Here is a 24,972-nt window from a genome sequence, read left to right as displayed (position 1 = left end):
CTCGGTTTTATATACAGCTAATCATAAAATGAACTAACTGAGCTTTTGATGTGAATTCAAAGCTGTTTTTTCACCTGATTTTCTTTCTTAAATAAACTATATGGCAAATCTCAGCTGCGTGATTGTTTATATCATCGCAAAAAACGTAAACTGTGTTATCGTACAGCTCTATATTTAAAGTTGGATATATATTATATCGAACTTTGATAATTCCCACTTCTAAAGTCGTGATTACGAGCTCACTGCAGTTTTGAAATGTGAGGGCGTTCACGTGCATATTTTACCTAGGAAATTCGTATTTACGATAATTTGGAGAGCACGTGAAGGCAGCATATGTACTCTTGTTTTGATAAGTAGTTCCTGTTCTCATGGTTCCTGTGTTTGCCTTGTTTACATAGTCCCTGTTTTGTTTCCATAGTTGCCCTCATTTATCTCCATTGCTACTAATCACTCTCACCTGTTCCTTGTTATCTTGTGTATTTAAACCCCATTTGTTTCCATGTTCTTTGTTTGGTGTTGTCCTTGACGTGTGCGTTTGTTTCCGTTCTGTTTTTGCCCGTGTTTGGAATATTCCGTATATATACTTCCATGGATATACTTTTGTTGTGTTTGTTTACATAAACGTTTCTGCTGCACCTGGATCTAACTCTTCCTCGTTTTTGAAACAGCCACGTTACAAAAACAAATCTCAACTACTTGGTTGATTATGTTGTTGCAAAATTAGGGATGCACGACATATCGGCCACCATATCGGTATCGGCCGATATATGTTCATTTTTAATGTTATCGTTATCGGTCCGATAAGAAAATTTAGCCGATATATTAAAGCCGATAAATAATGGATTATTTCCTTCAGCTGAGACACTTCAGATACACACTGTCCATTATGGTTTTGAATTGCTTTAAATATGATTGAAATCACACAGTTAAGTGCAACATGTGCCATATAGGATACATAAAATTATAATGAGAACATTATAATTGTGTGCTTGGGACATGGCTTTTAATGGTGAGACTTTTGTTTTTGCTCTCAAGAATTATATAAAATGTGGATTTAGATTATCGGCCAATATATCGGTTATCGGCTTTCAAATGTACAGAATTATCGGTTATTGGTAACGGCCAAAATATTCATATCAGTGCATCCCTATGCAAAATGTAAACTATATTATCGCCCAGCTCTATATACAAAGTTGGATATATAAGTGATATGATTTCCAACTTTCTTTGCATAAATACTGTATACACTCACATAAAATGATATATACTATATACAGCAAATCTCAACTGCTTGATTGTTTATAACATTGCAAAATGTAACTATATTATTGCCCAACTATATGCGACTATAAGGCATGAAGATATTAAGATATAATAAACATTAACCATGATTTTTTGTAAAGCTGCTTAAAAACAATGTGTGCTATGAAAAGTGACATACAAGAAACATCCTTTAAAAGTCATTGAAGTTTGCGTGAACTTCGGTTCTCAACTGTGTAAATGCAATTCATACTAGCTTATGAAAGTGAACCACTGTTGACGATGCACATTTTGCATTTTTTGACACCTGGTGATTCGCACTACAGTATAATATGATGCATTTCAACTGCTCAACTGTAAATAACAAACAGATCACATTCTCTGCATTTCTTGCATCTGCAGACAATTACTTCAGCCGTTTTGTGTGTGGAAAGTGTGGTAAATCCAAAGGTACAAATACTTTAATAACACTAAAAGAAGAAGAAAGCAAACTAGCATCTGATGATGTCAACGTACCGCAGTTATTTATATATTTGAGAACATCACCAAAGGGAAGTTTGGTCAGACTCAGCTTACATCTGGAGACAACACACAAGTGTGCATAAAAATAAGTGCAAGTGAGTTTTAGAGAAAAGTCGATTGAAAAACAGCCTAAATCAACTCAGAATCCATTTAATAGTGGATTTACACTTGAAATACGTGAAATAGTTTGCAATAGTAACTCGTCCAGCCTAATGAACATACTAAATGGAGAGTTCACCCAAACACATGTTTTGGACCCCATTGAATTTCATTGTATGCACAGAAAAATCTTCTTTTGTGTTTTCACAGAAGAAAGAAATCCATACAGGTTTGGAACGGCATGAGGGTGAGTAAATAATAATGGATTAATCATTCGCTTTAAAGAAACAAACGTCGCTGAAAACATGATTTATTGACTCAAGCTGATTGGTGCAGTAGATCCAGTGACATGTGAAGGAGGTTAATGCAGTGAGGCGTGTGTTAATGCAGTGCTCCACATACACATCACAGGCCTGTCTCCACTGCTGATGGATTCTGGGTAATGAGATGTAGGAGTCTCAGAGGGCATTTTCAGTCCTGTGAACTTAATAACTGTGAGCGTTTGAACCACAATCATGCAAGAATACATGAGCACAACAGGACCAGGAAACATGCTTAAGATTGTTTTTGGTAAAAGAAACCTTGACTAGAGTTGTACGGAAAACATGGACTGAATCCGTTCGGAATCCACTCAAAGGTGTTCACTACAACCCGCCAAAATAAAAGTTCAGTTTAACTTGAAGAAATTATGACAGAAATATATTATTATTGTACAACAGAATGTACTTCTCAAAGTACTAATATTTTTTAAAACGTTTTTTAAAGAAATATCACACTGTTCATCCATGTTTTACTTTTAACAGTAAAACATTTGTTGTGTTGTGCAGATCTTTGTTTACCAAAAAAAAATAATTTTTTTATTTGATTACCACCATTTTTAATAATAAATTTGTATTGAATCATAAAAAAAGATTTTCTATAAATAAATAAATAAAAACATTTCATAGTGCACTATTATTGTTAAAATTTGAAGAAAAAAAAAATTTAATTGTTAAAGTTTTATGAATTCAAGTGATTAGACATCATTTTTGATTATTAAAATTTAATAAAACTATTAAGATGGAATCCAGATAAATTTAAATGTAAAACAAAGAATTTGGATAAAAAAATAAAACAGAATTTAGGAAAAAGTAAAACCATCAAAAATGGGTTTTGATCGATACTGTTTAGCTCCGAAAAAGATTTGTTCAGTCTTCTGAAGTCATATGATGCTTTATAGGATGAATTAAGTTGCTTTTATCGTGCTTTTTATTTATTTTTTTTTTAAATTTCATTAGCAGAAACTCAAATGAAACGAAAGTCATTCGGGTTTAGAAGGATATTTCTTGAAGTGATCTATTCCTAAAACTGAACTCTGCCCCTCTCGTCCGCTCAGACGCATGAGAAACTCTCGTCAGACGGTGATTCAGAGCACCGTGTTCTCCGGTCTCTGGTTCACATGACCTCCACGGCGTCTGGAGGACAAAAACAGCCAGGAGAGTCACGCAGACCGCATTACGGAGCGGTTTAAGGTATCTGAGGAATGTTATTTTCCATCAGAGATTTGTGTTGTGAGAGAAAGCAGCACAGCAGCCTGTTTACAGCCATTAACTGAATATGTGTGAATCCTCTTAAAATATAAAGACTGATGGTGCTGTTCACTGATCATGTGTTCAGTCCAGAATTCACAAATACAGGCAAAACAAGATTCTGCAAGATGTGTTACACAGTGAATCAACTTCTGCAGCAAGACAAAACACACTATCAGCATATTAGAACGATTTCTGAAGGATCATGTGACACTGAAGACTGGAGTAATAATGCTGAAAATTCAGCTTTAATCACAAGATATAAATTACATTGTACTATATATTCACATAGAAAACAGTCATTTTAAATTGAAATAATATTTCACAATATTACCATTTTTAATGTATTTTTGATCAAATAAATGCAGCCTTGATGAGCAGAAAACACATTTAAAAAATCTTAATTATTCCAAACTTTTTGACTAATTTTATATGTATATATATATATATATATATATATATATATATATATATATATATTTATTTTATTTTTTTATTTTATTTTTTTTTATTTTCTTTTCTGGTGCTTGACTGTGAAAAGAAACTGTCATAATGTAGGTAAATATTGCTTTTTATTGTTATTTTGGTGTATAAAAAAAAATAAAAATGATTTAATATAATTAAATATTCTCTGCTGTATTGTTTTAATGAAAAACAATGTGGGAAACTAACTAGATTTTTACTTTTTGCTTTAAAGACATTGAATATAATCAGCTATAACAGCTATTTGGTCAAAAAGACGGTTCTTCTGACTGGAAAAACCGTTGAGATCTACATCAAATACAGCCAAAGGCTGAAACATATCAAGACATATATCTACAGTATCAGCCAACTGTACATAGAAAAACCTCTCCAGTGTGAGTCTGAATTCAGGGCACAGTTGCCTGAAAAATGTACGTGCATGAAATATTGCTGCTCATAAATCAAACGGACTTTCTGAGATGCAATATTTCTAAAATTAAAAAATGCATGAGCTTCTACTTTAGGAAACAGCAGTTGCTCATGTCGGACAGTGGCGCCGATCTGTTCTGTTTCCTGAGTGATGATGTCACAGGAATCATCTCATGTCACGGCTTTACCGTACTGACGAGTGTTTATTAATTATATATCAGTGCTCATATCAGTGTTATTTTAGCATCACTGAAATACTAGTATAGTTATTAATATTTTGAATGTGTTTAATTTTATATTTTCTGTTTTCATTTTAGTTAGTTTTAGTAATTTTGTTGTGTTTGTCATTTATATATATATATATATATATATATATATATAAAATGTCTATAGTTTTATTTATTTCATTTTTAGTTATTTTAGTACATCATGTTAAACTAAATGAAAATGAGAAATATTGCCTTGGCAGCTAGCTGAAATTCAGGCTATTATCATTAACTAAAACTAAAACCATTAAAAAAACATTTCTGTTAACTGAAAAAAAAGCTGAAATAAAATAAAATATTAGTTGAAAAACTTAAACTAAACGCATAAAGAGAAATAAGTTTAAGTTGAAGCACTGACATTTTTAACTGGAAATAAATTAATTAATTAATTAAATTAACTAAAACTGAAAAAATACACCTAAATTGCAATATTTAAAAAAAAAAAAAAAAAAAACTAAAAACTAATAAAAATGACAAAAGTACATAATGAAATTACTAAAAATTAAGCTAAAATAAACAATAAAAATATAAAAATAAAAGCCAATTTAAAATATTAATATAAAAAAATTAGATATACATTACATTTTATTTCATTCAAAGTTTTTTATGGTTTGAGTTTTAGTTAACTATAATAACCTTGGATATTAGTGAACAAACTAGCACTAAGTATTAATCGCACTTCAACATCAGTACTCACATCTTCTTCTGAAAAATGTACAAATCTAGTATTCAAGGCGATGTTTGTCTGAAGAGGAAAAGGAGGGAAGCCTTTATCTCTTGACTCCTGCAGGTCCTTGAGTTTATGGTTGTTAAATCCTTGATTGTGTCCTGTCTGAATGCCTCCATCTCATTATGTTAAACACAACGACATCCCAACAATCGCTATGGCAACACAAATTCAGCCATACATTCAGTGAGACGTGTCTCTCACTCGCACAGACAGAAGCAGCACGAGATGCAGCGTCACCAATCATTCTATCAAATCTCATTCACAAGTCATATTCAAACTGACTGTAATGAAACAAGAATTGCTGCATTCATGTTTTTAACCCAAATGCAAATGTAAATGAGAGGATTTTCACTGAATAATGAGCAAAAATGCTGATCTGCTCCTCACAGCATGAGTTATTTGCATTACTGTTATGATATTTAGCGCACTTTTAAGATTAATTTTTTGTCCTTTTGGAGCTTGACTGACTTACTCAATGTGAACTTGTAGTTGCATGTAAATGTGGAGTCATGATGTCAGCAATTCAACCACATTTGCGATAATACTTACCAAAGCACAGTATCATACTGAGAGAGGAAATGCTGATTAACAGCAAACAGCTTATCATCGAAACACAAACTTCCTGACAGACACATTCATGATGAGCTCTAGAAAGACAAGCTGCATCTGAATACACAGACTAGCAATTATAAGGAGTTTGTACAAATAGAATTTCACACTCCTAGAAAAACGGTTCAGTGTGGCTCTATATAGAACTCTAGGGTTCTCGACTCAATTTTAAAGAATGCTTTATGCCAAAAATGTTCAATAAGGTTCTATATAGAACTCTAGGGTTCTCAACTCAATTTTAAAGATCTCTAGGGTTCTTGACTCAATTTTAAAGAACTCTAGGGTTCTTGACTCAATTTTAAAGAATGCTTTATGCCAAAAATGTTCAATAAGGTTCTATATAGAACTCTAGGGTTCTCGACTCAATTTTAAAGAACTCTAGGGTTCTAGACTCAATTTTAAAGAACTCTAGGGTTCTCGACTCAATTTTAAAGAACCCTTTATGGCAAAAATGTTCAATATGGTTCTATATATAACTCTAGGGTTCTCGACTCAATTTTAAAGAACGCTTTATGCCAAAAATGTTCAATGTGGTTCTATATAGAACTCTAGGGTTCTCAACTCAATTTTAAAGAACCCTTTATGCCAAAAATGTTCAATATGGTTCTATATAGAACTCTAGGGTTCTCGACTCAATTTTAAAGAACTCTAGGGTTCTTGACTCAATTTTAAAGAACCCTTTATGGCAAAAATGTTCAATATGGTTCTATATAGAACTCTAGGGTTCTCGACTCAATTTTAAAGAACTCTAGGGTTCTCGACTCAATTTTAAAGAACTCTTTATGCCAAAAATGTTTAATGTGGTTCTATATAGAACTCTAGGGTTCTTGACTCAATTTTAAAGAACCCTTTATGGCAAAAATGTTCAATAAGGTTCTATATAGAACTCTAGGGTTCTCAACTCAATTTTAAAGAACTCTTTATGGCAAAAATGTTCAATAAGGTTCTATATAGAACTCTAGGGTTCTCGACTCAATTTTAAAGAACCCTTTATGCCAAAAATGTTCAATGTGGTTCTATATAGAACTCTAGGGTTCTTGACTCAATTTTAAAGAACCCTTTATGGCAAAAATGTTCAATAAGGTTCTATATAGAACTCTAGGGTTCTCGACTCAATTTTAAAGAACTCTTTATGGCAAAAATGTTCAATAAGGTTCTATATAGAACTCTAGGGTTCTCGACTCAATTTTAAAGAACCCTTTATGGCAAAAATGTTCAATATGGTTCTATATAGAACTCTAGGGTTCTAGACTCAATTTTAAAGAACTCTAGGGTTCTCGACTCAATTTTAAAGAACTCTTTATGCCAAAAATGTTTAATGTGGTTCTATATAGAACTCTAGGGTTCTCGACTCAATTTTAAAGAACCCTTTATGCCAAAAATGTTCAATATGGTTCTATATAGAACTCTAGGGTTCTCGACTCAATTTTAAAGAACTCTAGGGTTCTCGACTCAATTTTAAAGAACTCTTTATGCCAAAAATGTTTAATGTGGTTCTATATAGAACTCTAGGGTTCTCGACTCAATTTTAAAGAACCCTTTATGCCAAAAATGTTCAATGTGGTTCTATATAGAACTCTAGGGTTCTTGACTCAATTTTAAAGAACCCTTTATGGCAAAAATGTTCAATAAGGTTCTATATAGAACTCTAGGGTTCTCGACTCAATTTTAAAGAACTCTTTATGGCAAAAATGTTCAATAAGGTTCTATATAGAACTCTAGGGTTCTCGACTCAATTTTAAAGAACCCTTTATGGCAAAAATGTTCAATATGGTTCTATATAGAACTCTAGGGTTCTAGACTCAATTTTAAAGAACCCTTTATGCCAAAAATGTTCAATATGGTTCTATATAGAACTCTAGGGTTCTCGACTCAAAAAGGTTCTGCACAAGGAGAAATGTCTTAAATGATTGCATAATACTTACTTAATTCATGTTTAACAGGTTATTTAACATTTTTCTACTGTTAAGAATATGTTTACGAGCTGTTTAATTCATAACATGATTCATATAATTCATATATGAATATGAATAATTTATATATGAATAATTTAATTCATATGGCCCACCGCAGATTAGTGAGTATCTCTTCAGCAAGTCCCGGCGCAAACTGCCGCAAATAAAACATATATTCTGAAGCTCAACACACAATCATCTTCATTAAAAGAAGTGATACTCTCACGGTCTCACAGTACGATAATATTAGTTCATGTTAGTTAGTTAACAAATGAGACCTTATTGTAAAGTGTTACCACAAAAGATTTCGCGCTTTAATTGATTAATCTATCTTAAATTTTTATAATGAAGATTATCCAATGTTATTTTAAATTTGATTACTTTGTTTCTTTATTCAGTTTCTTACCTGAATACTGCTGTTAGACCTACCTGAAAAAAATAAAGTAGTCTATTTCATTTGTATTGTTGTTCCAAACAACAACGGTTTGTAAATTACCCCATTGTAAAAACAAATACATTGAGTTAGCAAATTGATCAACGTTTATATATAACTTTACAGTATGAATTTCTGTAAAGATGCATTATGAAAAGAGTTAGCCTAAATAATGACTGTGTACATCAGTGCATGCAAATATTACCCACAATCCTGTGCTATGTCAGAGGTGTTAGAGACAGTGCTCCTTTGATTTTTTTTACACAATGAGCCTAAAAGTAAATTTTGAATTCCAACAGATGCAAATGCTCATATGCAAATGAAAGGAGCATGCAACAGAGTTCTATGGCAGGTTAAGTCACAATAGCATGGAGAGCTTTCAAAAGGAATTACAGACTGGATTTTCCCATCATGAATGAAGCACGCGTTCAATGTGCAGTACAAGTATGCAATATTGGGGTGCAGCAAGCTAGAATTGCGCATTCAGCAGAAGAATGTGAATCTGGGCTTGTTTCAAACCGACACACACACACACACACACAACAGAAAGAAGAGCAGGGCCATTAGAGACCGCAAGTCCACACAGACTGCGGCTCCTTCACAAGCTCTCTGGCATTTCTTAACGTCTTCAGCCGCATTAATTATTAAGGCTGCCCAATTAGCCCTCGCGTGTCCACACACCCTTAAGGAGAAGAAAAATCCCATACGCCACATTTCAGACACTGAGACGCCAAACCTCAGTGCGATCACCCATCACAAATGACTCAAAATGATTATGCTAACATAACTTAAATGATAAAAGTGACAGGTTGGACTTTAATAAGTGCAACATCATGAATTATTAATCGGAAGATTAATACATAAGAGATGGCCGAGGTCCTCGGAGGTGCGTGTGTTTATGAGCATTAGGACGTGAAAGACAACATCTCCCCGAGGCCTTCCCTCTTTTACAGTCGCTGTAGAGCATCTATTAGTGCGTTCAGGTTCTTGGCAGCATGCAAAACAATTACAGAAAGAATGTAATGGCAATTACTGTTTTACTTTGCCAACAAACGTAAACCAATCAGCACTGTCACAGTCATTTTATGGCTTGCTATTCAAAACTCGCACTCACACTGCACTTAACGTTCCAGGCCGGAGCACGCTTACGTCATATATACGATGCAACTTTTTGAATGGAAGAAAACAGGAAGAAATGCACTTTCGCTAAGAGATTGCCTAATATAGGCTATTTATAATTTATAATTTAATAGCACGTATCATATCAGAGGATTATTACGAAGGCAACTGACGTTAATGGAGGAATTCGCAGCTTTACTCGCAAACTACAATTCCTGTTCATCAATAAGGTGAGAATCAGACCCGTTATAAACCCAAATACACTCTAATTAATTACATGAATTGATAAGTGTACTATCAGAGTAGTAATAAAGATGTTTGCCATCAACGCGCTCGAGCTCAACCGAACCGCGTTCTGGCCCACCTCTTCCAAGCGGGCCAGGGCAGGCTAAACGAACCGCGCCCGGGCACGGAACGGAGCGATCACACTTGTCAAACAAAGCGGGCTTTGTGGGTCAAACGCACTCGGGCATGGTTCAGAGAGCCTAGTGTGAGTACACCCTAAAAATCGATATCTCTAAAAATGTTAAGCATAATGCGCAACAAGCCCGAAACACAACGGGACTCTTATTTTGAAATGTCAATGCTTTACTATTGCTGGCTGCTCATTGCAATTAGATGCTATTTACACTAGGTGAAAGTATCAGCTCTTTTCAATAAGTGTAAATAGTAATTAAATGTTATCTACTTTATATTGGCAGATACTGTTTGCACCTCAGTATTTTTGTACATTAACAGGATGTAATAAAATCATAGAGTGTAAATTATTATATTTATTAAAATTATTAAATGGATGCTGCCTTATTGGGAGAATAAAAACCCTCCGTACACCATGCCCTAACCCTACCCAATAAACACTTTTAATATTATTAAACACTCGTTAGGCAGTTTATTTACACTTTTAGAACATTATTTTCATTTTTATTGAAAATAAAATGCCTTTCTGATGTGATATGCGATGGGAAAATGGAGAAGAGCAAGCTTGGCAAAAGGCGGATTCGAACCCGCGTCGATCACGTTAAAAGCCAGGAGCGCGAGCCTTACTCGCTACTGCTGCGCCACTGAAGACGTTGAATTCTGCATGTCTTTTTTTAAACTTGAGTGGCCCAACCAGACATTGGTGGGCGGAGCTAGTGTAAATAGCATTTAAATAGCAAATAAGACGTTTGTTATATCATTTACTATATTTAACACTCTTTATCAACTTAAAATTTATACAAATTTTTAGTCTTTATAAGAATGCACAGGGATGTTTTTATTCACACACATGCTCCTAAATACATTTTACAGTTGCAAATGCGAGTGAAATGCTCACACTGTCGAGCCCTGGGTCTGCATGATGATTTTCAGCCTGATCACTTAAGCTGCCAAATTTACACTACAAAGGTGGCACAGAAGCGCTTCTGAAGTGGCATTTAGGTGTGCTCACACATACTGTTTAATACTGCTCAGAAGGGGAATTAATAAATGCATTTGCACAGCAATTACAACTGTTCACTTTGATACGAGGGACTGAGGAGGGTCAGAGCCAGCATAATTTAGTCTTGCATTGTGTCTTTACACTGAATTTTGAGCAGGCACAGAGCAGCCTTAACTCCACTGTAGGACGATGCACACATGCAAACTTAACACAAGTTAATCACAACACTAACAGCAAAATCAACAGTAAAAGCAATAAACATTGAATCAGAAATCTAGTAAATTAATCTAAATATGACTAGATTTTTTCTCTACACCCACATTATGCCATAACAACGGCCCGCAAGATCAGTGTGTCTATTCTGAGCCTCCGGGGTGTTTGGGGTTCCTGGCGTGCAGGTAATGCGCCCAGCGGGGTGGCTCTTCCTCAGCAGCTGGTGAGCCCTGTGACCTCTGACCCCTGCAGTGGGGCGCAGCAGGCAGACCTGAGATAATTACCCAGCGAGAAAAGAGACATGCTGGGCAGCAGAGGAGGGAGAAGATGCACAAGTTCTTATTGAGTATCTTTCTTCTCTCTTTCTTTAACTGCCCGCCTCACACTTTTACCAGGTTTAAAGATGCTCAAATTTTGTATTAAAAAGCAATATTTGATCTCTAAAGTTCTCTAAATCGTCAGTGCTACAGAGAGGAAGTGGTGCAAATGCAAAGTTCCCACTGACCTTAGTTTGTATCAGTCACTCCTCTCTTCCTTCTCTGCAAATGTCTCCACTGCTACAACATACTACCACAACAAAATTAACAATTCTTCTGACTCTCGCATGCTTTTCAAAACCTCTTTCTCTCTTCTTTGTCTCCACCTCCCCTCCATCAACTCTAACCGCTGACGACTTTGCTACATTCTTCATAAATAAAACAAAAACCAATAAAGCCCTGAGACTGGCAAGAGCAGCTTCCAAATCCTCAGTACTCTGTCTACTGCTTTTGACACAACCACCATAACCTGTCAACCCTCAAGAAGAAGGGCATCTCACGAACTGCACTCCAGTGGTTCAAGTCTTACCTCTCAGGTAGGTCCTTCAAGGGCGTCATGGAGGTGCGAGGTGTCTAAGTCCCATCATCTTGCTACTGGAGTACCTCAGGGCTCGGTGTTTGGACCACTTCTCTTCTCCATCTACATGTCATCACTAGGTTCTGTCATTCAGAAACATGGCTTTCCTATCACTGCTATGCTGATGACACATATCTCTACTTCTCATGCCCCCTTTCATCCAGACCAGCTCGCACCACCCCCTCTGCCCCTAGCTATCTCTCCACAAGTATCGTTCTAGACTCAGTGCTACAGAGAGGAAGTGGTGCAAATGCAAAGTTCCCACTGACCTTAGTTTGTATCAGTCACTCCTCTCTTTCTTCTCTGCAAATGTCTCCACTGCTAAAACAACATGCTACCGCAAAAAAATGAACAATTCTTCTGACTCTCGCATGCTTTTCAAAACCTCTTCCTCTCTTCTTTGTCTCCCCCTCCCCTCCATCAACTCTAACCGCTGACGACTTTGCTCCATTCTTCATAAATAAAACAAAAACCAATAAAGCCCTGAGACTGGCAAGAGCAGCTTCCAAATCCTCAGTACCCATCTTGCTGGATCTGTCTGCTGCTTTTGACACAGTTAACCACCAGATCCTCCTGTCAACCCTCAAGACGAAGGGCATCTCAGGAACTGCACTCCAGTGGTTCAAGTCTTACCTCTCAGGTAGGTCCTTCAGGGTATCTTGGAGGAGTGAGGTGTCTAAGTTGCATCATCTTATTACTGGAGTACCTCAGGGCTCGGTGCCTGGACCACTTCTCTTCTCCATCTACATATCATCACTAGGATCTGTCACTCAGGAACATAGTTTTTCCTATCACTGCTATGCTGATGACACTTAACTCTACTTCTCATTCCAGCCAGATGATCGCTGCTCACATCTCAGCCTGCCTGACAGATATTTCTACCTGGATGAAAGACCAACTCAATCTTGCAAAGACGGAACTGCTTGTGGTCTCGGCCAACCCAACAGTTCATCACAACTTCTCCATTCAGCTAGGTTCATCAATCATAACTCCTTCCAGGACAGCCAGGAACCTTGGAATTGTGATTGATGATCATTTAAACTTCACAGACCATATTGCTAGAACTGCCCAGTCCTGCAGATTTGCCTTATACAACATTAGATCAGGCCCTTCCTATCGGAGCATGCTACACAACTCCTCATCCAAGCTCTTGTTCCATCCAGACTGGACTATTGTAATGCTCTCTGCAACTGATCAGGTAGGTCCTTCAAGAGCGTCATGGAGGCGTGAGGTGTCTAAGTCACATCATCTTGCTACTGGAGTACCTCAGGGCTCAGTGTTTGGACCACTTCTCTTCTCCATCTACATGTCATCACAACTCCTCGTCCAAGCTCTTGTTCCATCCAGACTGGACTATTGTAATGTTCTCTGCAACTGATCCCAAATGCTGCATAACTTTTGTTTCAGTTAATGTTTATTTCAAGTAACAAAAATGTTTATGGTTTTTGTTTAACCCTGGTGTTAACCAGAAATGGTTGTGACAGTAGTTAAAATATTGGATGTAATATTGAACAAGGTTAGTAAGTGATTTTATCAAACTAGTCTCACGTTACTACTGCATTACTGTAAATGCAATTCATGCTGGTTTTAACAAACTGAGGGTTGAGTTGAAATCATGTTCAACATTATGATGAATGCAATAAGATGATTCATATTATTCCATCTCAATATGTAAAAAACACAGCCAAACATCATCCACAAAAATAAAAATAAAAATAAATAAAATTCTGTCCAAATTAATTAACACATCATTCATTCATTCAGCTGCTTACAACAACTGATTCCTCAATTTTACAGCAGATTGTTTTTATTGACTCATTTGTATGATAAAAGGCAGCGGCCCTCAGGATTTACTGCGGTGAGAATTACCGTGTGCTTTCCTAATTAAACAGTTGCTCTGACAGCTGATTCATATTCAATGCCGGATGATTTCTGTCATGATATACAACACGGCACATCAAAAACTAACAAAAAAAGAGAAATAGCTTTGAAACACTTCCTGGATTTCAAACAAACTCTGATGATCCTGAGTCGCTTAACTAAAAATAAACATAAAAAAAGTTTAATATGGGCAACAGCTGATGTCCTTAAACTCTGCATGAAAAGGCATTCACTTCAGGAATGGGACAGGTGATGATGATCAATAAGAAAACAATTTGGGCGGCATTTGATTTTAGCCACTGAATTGACTAGACCAAGACAGTGTTGAAGACACTAAGACAGTGAACACCTAGCAACCACATAACAGCACACTAAAAACAACGAGTAACAGTAATTGTATGGCAACACCCTGGAAAAGGGCCAAAACACACTAGCAACTGTAGAGCAGCACGCAACAAACAAGTACCCGCAGTAACTTTATAGCAACACCCTGGCAACTGCCCACACCACCCTAGCAACTGCTTAACAACAAGCCAAAAACAACCAGTAACCACAGTAATCATACAGCAATGCTCTGGAAACTGGGCAAAAAAAACCCTAGTAACACTATAACAGCTTAATAAATACAACAAGTAACCATAGTAACCGGATAACAAGGCCCTGGCAACCACCCACAACACCCTTTGCATAACAGCAGGCTAAAAACAACCAGCAATCGTATAGCAACACCCTGACAACCACACATAACACCCTAGCAACTCTATAACAGCACCTGAAAAACAAACAGTACCCATAGTAACCATATAGCTATGCCCTGGCACACACAACACCCTAGCAACTGCATAACAGGACCCTAAATACAAACAGTAACCATAGTAACAATATAGCAACTCCCTGGCAACCAACCACAACACCCTTTACTTAACAGCATGCTAAAAACAATATAGCAATGCCCTGTGAACCAATAACAGCACACTAAAAACAACCAGTAACTGTATAGCAAAACCCTAACAACCACACACAACATCCTAGCAACTGCATAATAGCACACTAAAAACAACCAGTAACCATATAGCAACACCCTGACAACCACACACAACACCCTAGCAACTCCATAACAGAACCCTAAAAACAAACAGAAGCCATAATAACCATATAGCAATGCCCTGGCACACACAACACCCTAGCAACTGCATAACAGAACCCTAAAAACAAACAGTAACCATAGTAACTATATAGCAACGCCCTGGCAACCAACCACAACACCCTTTGCATAACAGCATGCTAAAAACAACCAGTAACCAAGGTAAGCATATAGCAATGCCCTGGGAACCAATAAAAGTATGCTAAAAACAACCAGTAACTGTATAGCAACACCCTAACAACCTAACAAAACAAAAACAAACAGTAACCATAGTAACAATATAGCAACGTCCTGGCAAACAACCACAACACCCTTTGCATTACAGCACGCTAAAAACAACCAGTAACTGTATAGCAACACCCTGACAACCACACACATCCTAGCAACTGCATAACAGCACCCTAAAAACAAACAGAAACCATAGTAACCATATAGCAACACCCTAGCAACTGCCCCCAGTATGAGAGTGGTGAGTTTTGCACAGTCAAACATCACTCAGACTTTCATCAGTAGTTCTCTAATGAGATTTTAAAAAACACTAATGGATCAGTGATAGATGACGCTCCTAATTAGACTCCTCAGCCTCCTCCATGTTCATTTCTTTTCTTCTCTATGAATGATCGCCGGCTTTATCATCTTATCAATAACGGAGTTTAAGCATGAAGGCAGCGGTGCAGACGAATATCTGTTTTACAGAGGGTTTTATACTGTAGCGCTCTATTTCCACAGCTCTGAAGTGACTGAAATCAATAAGCATTTGACACTCGCGTTGTGTCTATTATACACTCTTCAGAAGATCAATAACAACAGTGGAACACGCTCAATAAGAGGTTTTGTTAGTAATATACAAGCATCAAGCTCCCTTCTGTTCAGGTGGCGTGCATCACACATGGGAACTTCTCTGTAAAAATCACATTTTTCTGGTTTGGAACATTTTCACAAGCTGCTTGACTCACTGCACTGTGTGTGGGGAATGACACGGAGCAAACTAACCCGAAACAACATCCAAGTGTCCTGAAATATACTGTAAAATGCTCAATTAAACATTAATGGACAAAAATATCCACGATTCTGCTGCACGATTCTGGATAAATTGAGAATCACAAAAAAACAGAGATCATGATTCTCCCATGATTCTGAACAGACAACTAAACAAAATAACATGTAATTTACTAGAGGTTCTGACAAAATGTTAATTGCAGTCTATTTTAAATGTTTAATTAATCTATGCGAATCTATGAATGCAAATGATTCAATGACTCACTCATAAAGACTTCACTTGTTTCATTACTGTATGAATCAGCGTTTCTGAACAAATCTCTTGAATGAATGCTTCAATGAAAACGAAATTTTTTAAGTCACTTGTCACCACCTACTGGTGTAACGATGTAACTGATACAATCGTTATTTGAAGCGCCAAGTTACTTTCAAAAGGTGATTTGCTCTATTTTGGTCACTTCCATAGACATCAGTGTTTATATCCGAACTATAAACTTTTACCCAAGTACTTCTGTGATAATAAGAATATTTTGTAACACTGAAATAACAATACTGTGCGGTTGAAAAATGTTTCATACATATCATGACAACGGCTCTCTCTGGATAAGCGGCAGTGCCAATGCAGATTTTAATGTTCCGCTGTCATTTTGTCAAAGGTTTAATAGACACAGGCAAATGGTTGTCATTTAGAAATAAGATAAAAATTCGTAAAAATAAATTGACGTACATCTGAGAGCAGCAGATTATTAAAAAAGAAAAACGTAGGGCAGGACTTGGTTCTATGCATCAGTTGCTGATTGGATGTTGAGATGTGGGCAAATGTATTTTTATAAGTTTGCATGATAGGGGCGGAGTTTAGGCAGACCTGAATAAGTCCTGAATATGTTGACATTTTAATTAAACATTATGAGGTTGAAAAAATAAAGTTATAAACGGATTAAAGCTACAATATGTAGATTTTCGCCACTAGAGGTTGCCTATTCTAAACAAAGGCGTAGCTTGATGAGGCCGAGTTTGAGCGCGGAGATGTCGTTTTCACCTCACAGCCGGTGGAAAAGAATCAGGACGGGACTCGAGCATAAATCATGTTCATGGTTGAGATTATTAACGTTACTGTAGTATAAAGCAGCGCAGGGCTGAGTGATGTTGGAGCTGAACAAGGCCGCTGGAGCGATTGTTAATGAGAGACAAGCACGACACACGCCTCGCGAGCAGCAGAACTTTTATTATGCTGCAGTCGCCGCTTTCGCTTCTTCCGGTCAAGCGTATGAAGTAAAAAAAAAAAATTAGATTTAAACAATAAGACTAAACGTGTTGAGCTATACAATAATTCGTTTTCTGTCTATAAATGTAACCAAACAGTGTTCCCTTGTCTATAAAATATGTAACATATTAAAGCGTCTTTGGTGTTTCCATGGTTTCTACAAAACAAAACCTGAAATCGAGAATAATGCAGATATGACGCCATTGACAGGCAACTCCCAGACACATCCCGTATCCTTGGTTAAAATCGCGATTTTCTCACAATTTACAAAAAGTAGAAACATTTGGAATATTGTAAGTATTCAAGTGAACAAAATACATAACACTGGCCTAGTGGTCTTTGGATATTTTACTGCAAAAATCTTACATATTGTGCCTTTAACTGTTCAAAATAATATACACAATATGCATTTAGAAAACAGATTTTGAATTGAATTTGAGATTGAATTTTCATTTCATGCCAACTTGGACCAGTTAGAAACAGCTAGCAACTCTATAGCAACATGCAAAAAAAAAAAAAAAAAACATTTAAAAGCATCCACCTAGCAACACCCTGGCAACCAGCCACCACATCCTAGCACAGTGGCAAAAACTTTTACTCATGCAAACACTCTCTAATATACTAATTAGCCATTTATATGACTTTTTTTAATCGATAGTGTGTTTAGACAGATTACAGGTGATTGATCAATGGTTGATAACTCATAATTGATCAATCCTTCTGAGGTTCAAACCTACAAACTATCAGTTGCCAACTCAGATCTACCTTTTGAGCGAAACCCTGGAAACAGCATAAAACCTTACAAAAACGTATTGTCGTGAAACCATAGTACAGTGAAGCTTCCAGATTGTATTACCATGGTGAAATACAGGTATCATGCATGGTACTTCAGTGAATGCAATAGTCCTACCATGATACTGTATATCCTTTTTTTCTTTTAAAAACACAATTTTAGTACTTTTTTGTAAATGAAATCAAAGAGTAACAGAAATGATTATGGGATACCATTATTGTAAATGTCCAAAAAACATGGTAATACCATGGTACATGCTCAAAAAAACATGGTATAGTACCGTTCTGAAACCATTAAAGCACCATGGTAAATTCTGTCAGTGAAATCAAGCAGTACCTGACATGATTTAGACTTATAAGATGGAAACATCACTCATTGTTGTGATCAAGTTGTGGTACTGCGCAGTGTGTGTTCGTGTGTGTATCTGGTGACTCAGGCTTCCGCCACACACACACACTGACATACACACGACCACGACACCGACCTCTCGGATTCACAGCAGCAGACATGAAATTCATAACCATGAGACGAGTTTACACCGGTGATTTACTCACATCTCAGTGACTGATGCTGCTGAATGTAATCACAGGTGTCTCGCGCTCTTCATCCTCATCCTCATCAAACCCCACCGCCGCTTATTCCGCTCTAACCGCGCCTCATTCGAAAGGGAATCTGCTCAATTAAATGCTCAAATACTAAAGCATACCTCCTCAAGTGTAATGAGTGTGCATGAGGCTCCTGCGCGCTCTCGGATGGATCTGTAGCAGCCGAACAGTTTCCAGCCCCGCGGCGGCGCGCTCTGATCCGGGTCCTAGCGCCGAATCTCCGTGGACGCAAACAACAGGTTGCAGCGCGTTCATTGGACATTCGCTCATGAATATTAATCAGATGCTTACATTTCTTACTGGAACGTCAAGTAGTGTAATTAATATTCATAAGCTGAGCCATCACATTTGTAGACTGTAAATAATAAATTGCCAAATGTATTACATTTAAAAAAAAAAAAAAAAACAGCAAACATGACACTGACTTTGGTGACATTTTCATTCTTTGTTCATTTAAGAGACTGTATTAAAGAAACGGGTTCATTACAAGGCTTTACAAGGCCTCCCTGCACTTAGATGCTCTTTGTGCAACAACAACAATGAACTCTTTGTGCGGATCCAGTTTACAAATCTAATTTGACAACCGTGCCGACCCAAATGAGACCAAAATAAATGCATCACATCGGAAAAATAAGTCCGCCTATCCAATGATTGCATAACTGCTACACTTCACACAGATATTTGGAAAAACTATGATTCCAGAAGATTCCAACAAGCACTTTTAGAATGCAAAATGAGCACTATTAACATGACATCTCTCCTCACTTTGTCAAATCTGTCATCTAGAACTAGACACGATCTGTGTTCAGATCAATTAAAGAGAAGTGTAAGGTCAAACTCAGACACCCATTCCGGAACCTGTGCCACCTGTTGTCATGGATACGCCGGTTTCCTGTGTGCACATAGCGCAGGGCAGCGTGACCGTTCATTTATTCACTGTGATGTGAAGACGATCTTATCTAGATATAGTGAAGAGCCGCGCATCTAAAAAGTGTTCACATGGCATCAGCACTCCTGTCTCCATGGGAACCACTAATGTGGAGAGGCAACAGCTTTTAATTGTTTATCAAATGCCAATTAGACTCAATATGGAAGTAATAAAAGTAGAAGGGAAAGGTTGGTGGGTTTGTGTTGAACTTGGATTGAATATTTGTGACAAAAGAGTAACAATGTACAAAAATAAAAACTTATGAGATATAATGGGTTCCAAAAGTCTGAGGCCACTAGAGCAGATTCATCTATTTTGTATTGTTGTAATTTAATACTTTCTGTTAATCATCATAAATGAACAGGTTTCAGGTTTAAATTTTCAAAACTGCGTGATGTTGGCAAGCCGTTGTATGTGGATTTTTTTTTCTCCAAACCAAGATGGCTGACAGCCAGTAAGAAATGCCAAGTTGCTCCAAAATATCAATCCAAAAAAATGTTGTAGCATCAAGTAACATCAAGGGAGTCATATCATTGTTAAGTTTTCCCAAGTATTGATTTTAGATTGGGAGGAATTTCTGATTAATCATCGGTCCACTAAATTTGACATCATGCATCACTAGGTATATTTCATCTACAATTCATACTATTACTGTGACTGTGTCATTTGCAGTAACTTTTTTGTTTGTAAATAAATGTATTTATATTATTAGAATGTAATTTGTGGTTTAAAAAGTAATCTGATTACGTAATGCACTTTACTTGTAATGCGTTACTTTACTCGTTACATCAAAAAGTAATCTGATTACATAATGTCAAAAAGTAATCTGATTACATAATGCACATTACTTGTAATGCGTTACTTTACTTGTTACATCAAAACAGTAATCCGGTTACTTAATACATGTTACTTGTAATGTGTTACTTGTTACATCAAAACAGAAATTCGATTACTTAATACACGTTACTTGTAATGTGTTACTTGTTACATCAAAACAGTAATCCGATTACGTAATGCATGTTACTTGTATTGCGTTACTTGTTACATCAAAACAGTAATCCGATTACTTAATACAAGTTACTTGTAATGCGTTACTTGTTACATCAAAACAGTAATCCGATTACTTAATACACGTTACTTGTAATGTGTTACTTGTTACATCAAAACAGTAATCCTATTACTTAATACATGTTACTTGTAATGCATTACTTGTTACATCAAAACAGTAATCCTATTACTTAATACATGTTACTTGTAATGCGTTACTTGTTACATCAAAACAGTAATCCGATTACTTAATACATGTTACTTGTAATGCGTTACTTGTTACATCAAAACAGTAATCCGATTACGTAATGCACGTTACTTGTAATGCGTTACTTGTTACATCAAAACAGTCATCCGATTACTTAATACACGTTACTTGTAATGCTTTACTTGTTACATCAAAACAGTAATCCGATTACTTAATACACGTTACTTGTAATGCTTTACTTGTTACATCAAAACAGTAATCCGATTACTTAATACACGTTACTTGTAATGCGTTACTTGTTACATCAAAACAGTAATCCGATTACGTAATGCACGTTACTTGTAATGCGTTACTTGTTACATCAAAACAGTCATCCGATTACTTAATACACGTTACTTGTAATGCTTTACTTGTTACATCAAAACAGTAATCCGATTACTTAATACACGTTACTTGTAATGCTTTACTTGTTACATCAAAACAGTAATCCGATTACTTAATACACGTTACTTGTAATGCGTTACTTGTTACATCAAAACAGTAATCCGATTACTTAATACACGTTACTTGTAATGCGTTACTTGTTACATCAAAACAGTAATCCGATTACTTAATACATGTTACTTGTAATGCGTTACTTGTTACATCAAAACAGTAATCCGTTTACTTAATACATGTTACTTGTAATGCGTTACTTGTTACATCAAAACAGTAATCCGATTACTTAATACACGTTACTTGTAATGCGTTACTTGTTACATCAAAACAGTAATCCGATTACTTAATACACGTTACTTGTAATGCTTTACTTGTTACATCCAAACAGTAATCCGATTACTTAATACACGTTACTTGTAATGTGTTACTTGTTACATAAAAAACAGTAATCTGATTACGTAATGCACATTATTTGTAATGCATTACTTTACTCGTTTCATCAAAAAAAGTAATCAGATTATGTAATTATGTAATGCATGTTACTTGTAATACGTTACTTTACTCGTTACATCAAAAAGTAATCAGATTATGTAATGCACATTATATGTAATACGATACTTTACTCGTTACATCAAAAAAGTAATCAGATTATGTAATTACATAATGCGCGTTACTTGTAATGCATTACTTTACTTGTAACATCAAAACAGTAATCCTATGACGTAATGCATGTTAAAAGTAATCTGATTATGTAATTACGTACTTGTAATGCATTACTTTACTTGTTACATCAAAAAAGTAATCCGATTAAGTAATGCAACTTATTTGTAATGGGTTACTTTACTGGTTACATCAAAACAGTAATCTGATTATGTAATGCATGTTACTTGTAATGCGCTATTTTACTCGTTACATCAAAAAAGTAATCTGATTACGTAACGCACATTACTTGTAATGCGTTACTCCCAACATTGCTCATTTCAGATGAGATTGTAAACACCTGATCGCTGTTTTTTTTTCACTGTCTGAAAACTTCAATAGGTCAATGTAGATTTCAGTCTGAGGATTTCTCAGAGAGGAGAGCTATTGTAGAAATGTGTCCACTTGGGTTTCCACAGAGTTGCACCATCACCAGATCTTTAATGAAATCACATCCTCATGTTCTAATATCATAGACATGCAACGTGCAACGTGTTGAAGTTCGAACAGGAACAAACTCAATAGTGTTTGCAATAATTGAAGCTGTATTATATTTTTTGTATATATTTGATAGTTTTCACATGATTTTATATAATTTTATTCACTGGTTTGTTAAATACACACAGTATTACTGTATTATGTTTAATACATGTCTTCAGTTAAAACCAAAAACGCATACTGTCAACTCAAGTGGACATCTGAAAATCTCTTTGAAAAATATATTTAAAAAAAGTTCAGATCTTGTTTTTCATGCCCTAAGAGCAATAAAAACACATGGGGGAAAAAATCCTGACTGATGTCAGAATTCACGTCACGTTATTTTCATAATTCATGCATGAAATGGTTAATAATCTAAAGAATCTTTTTCCACTATAAAGAGCCTTTTGTGCAATGGAAAGGTTCCATGGAAATTAAACTTTCTTCTCTGCACAGATGCAAATAAAGAACCTTTATTTTTAAGAGTGTAAATGTTAGTTAATGCATTAGTGTTACCAGTGATAATTGTCCACGAGCATTTTCATCAGAATAATCTTATTGCACAGCCAACAAGATTCTCCAAATTGAATTCAGGACAAGTTAATATACAGCCTGCGTCACTGAACCTCCTCTTCCCATCACTTACACTGGAGTTGTGTTCGATATTATTCAACCATGACAGTATAATGAGCACCATGAAAATCAGCCTCATAAAATCAACTCATCTGTGTTTGGTTAAACACCTCCAGGTGTGTGGACAGTGGTGAAAAGTTTTGTTTTGTTGAGTCTTTAATATTTCAGATGTAATTGAGCTCATTGCTGTCTATAGGAGAGTCAGTTAAGATACTACATAGATATTATACAGGTGCTGATCCTATAATTAGAATATCATCAAAAAGTTGATTTATTTCACTAATTCCATCCAAAAAGTGAAACTTGTATATTATATTCATTCATTACACACAGACTGATATATTTCAAATGTTTATTTCTTTTAATTTTGATGATTATAACTGATAACTAAGGAAAATCCCAAATTCAGTATCTCAGAAAATTAGAATATTGTGAAAAGGTTCAGTATTGAAGACACCTGGTGCCACACTCTAATCAGCTAATTAACTCAAAACACCTGCAAAGGCCTTTAAATGGTCTCTCAGCCTAGTTCTGTAGGCTACACAATCATGGGGAAGACTGCTGACTTGACAGTTGTCCAAAAGACGACCATTGACACCTTGCACAAGGAGGGCAAGACACAAAAGGTCATTGCAAAAGAGGCTGGCTGTTCACAGAGCTCTGTGTCCAAGCACATTAATAGAGAGGCAAAGAGAAGGAAAAGATGTGGTAGAAAAAAGTGTACAAGCAATAGGGATAACCGCACCCTGGAGAGGATTGTGAAACAAAACCCATTCAAAAATGTGGGGGAGATTCACAAAGAGTGGACTGCAGCTGGAGTCAGTGCTTCAAGAACCACTACGCACAGACGTATGCAAGACATGGGTTTCAGCTGTCGCATTCCTTGTGTCAAGCCACTCTTGAACAACAGACAGCGTCAGAAGCGTCTCGCCTGGGCTAAAGACAAAAAGGACTGGACTGCTGCTGAGTGGTCCAAAGTTATGTTCTCTGATGAAAGTAAATTTTGCATTTCCTTTGGAAATCAGGGTCCCAGAGTCTGGAGGAAGAGAGGAGAGGCACACAATCCACGTTGCTTGAGGTCCAGTGTAAAGTTTCCACAGTCAGTGATGGTTTGGGGTGCCATGTCATCTGCTGGTGTTGGTCCACTGTGTTTTCTGAGGTCCAAGGTCAACGCAGCCGTATACCAGGAAGTTTTAGAGCACTTCATGCTTCCTGCTGACCAACTTTATGGAGATGCAGATTTCATTTTCCAACAGGACTTGGCACCTGCACACAGTGCCAAAGCTACCAGTACCTGGTTTAAGGACCATGGTATCCCTGTTCTTAATTGGCCAGCAAACTCGCCTGACCTTAACCCCATAGAAAATCTATGGGGTATTGTGAAGAGGAAGATGCGATATGCCAGACCCAACAATGCAGAAGAGCTGAAGGCCACTATCAGAGCAACCTGGGCTCTTATAACACCTGAGCAGTGCCACAGACTGATCGACTCCATGCCACGCCGCATTGCTGCAGTAATTCAGGCAAAAGGAGCCCCAACTAAGTATTGAGTGCTGTACATGCTCATACTTTTCATGTTCATACTTTTCAGTTGGCCAAGATTTCTAAAAATCCTTTCTTTGTATTGGTCTTAAGTAATATTCTAATTTTCTGAGATACTGAATTTGGGATTTTCCTTAGTTGTCAGTTATAATCATCAAAATTAAAAGAAATAACCATTTGAAATATATCAGTCTGTGTGTAATGAATTAATATAATATACAAGTTTCACTTTTTGAATGGAATTAGTGAAATAAATCAACTTTTTGATGATATTCTAATTATATGACCAGCACCTGTAGGCTATATGATTATTTTTCTTTCAGAAAATGGCAATG

At 36.3% G+C, this 24,972-nt stretch overlaps 1 protein-coding gene across 7 annotated transcripts in view; it reads right to left on the bottom strand.

Annotated features, from left to right (window-relative positions):
• rab27b (RAB27B, member RAS oncogene family) overlaps positions 1 to 18,915 on the bottom strand; it is a 42,555-nt gene extending 23,640 nt beyond the window's left edge. For 2 of the 7 annotated variants that reach the window (XM_051877660.1, XM_051877661.1), the window contains exon 1: positions 18,615 to 18,870. Coding sequence is in view for 2 of the 7 variants with exons in the window: in XM_051877658.1 (XP_051733618.1) it covers positions 18,615 to 18,616 (2 nt within the window). In the remaining 5 variants the exon portion in view is untranslated. Of the gene's footprint in view, positions 1 to 5,303; positions 5,510 to 18,614 lie in introns of those variants that run through there. The other 5 variants (XM_051877657.1, XM_051877663.1, XM_051877658.1 and 2 more) reach the window with 5 other exon arrangements.
• Positions 18,916 to 24,972: the final 6,057 nt, after the last annotated feature.

This window comes from Ctenopharyngodon idella, chromosome 21 (assembly GCF_019924925.1).
Source record: "Ctenopharyngodon idella isolate HZGC_01 chromosome 21, HZGC01, whole genome shotgun sequence".
Lineage (NCBI taxonomy): Eukaryota > Metazoa > Chordata > Actinopteri > Cypriniformes > Xenocyprididae > Ctenopharyngodon > Ctenopharyngodon idella.
This window is presented reverse-complemented; position numbering and strand designations above follow the sequence as displayed.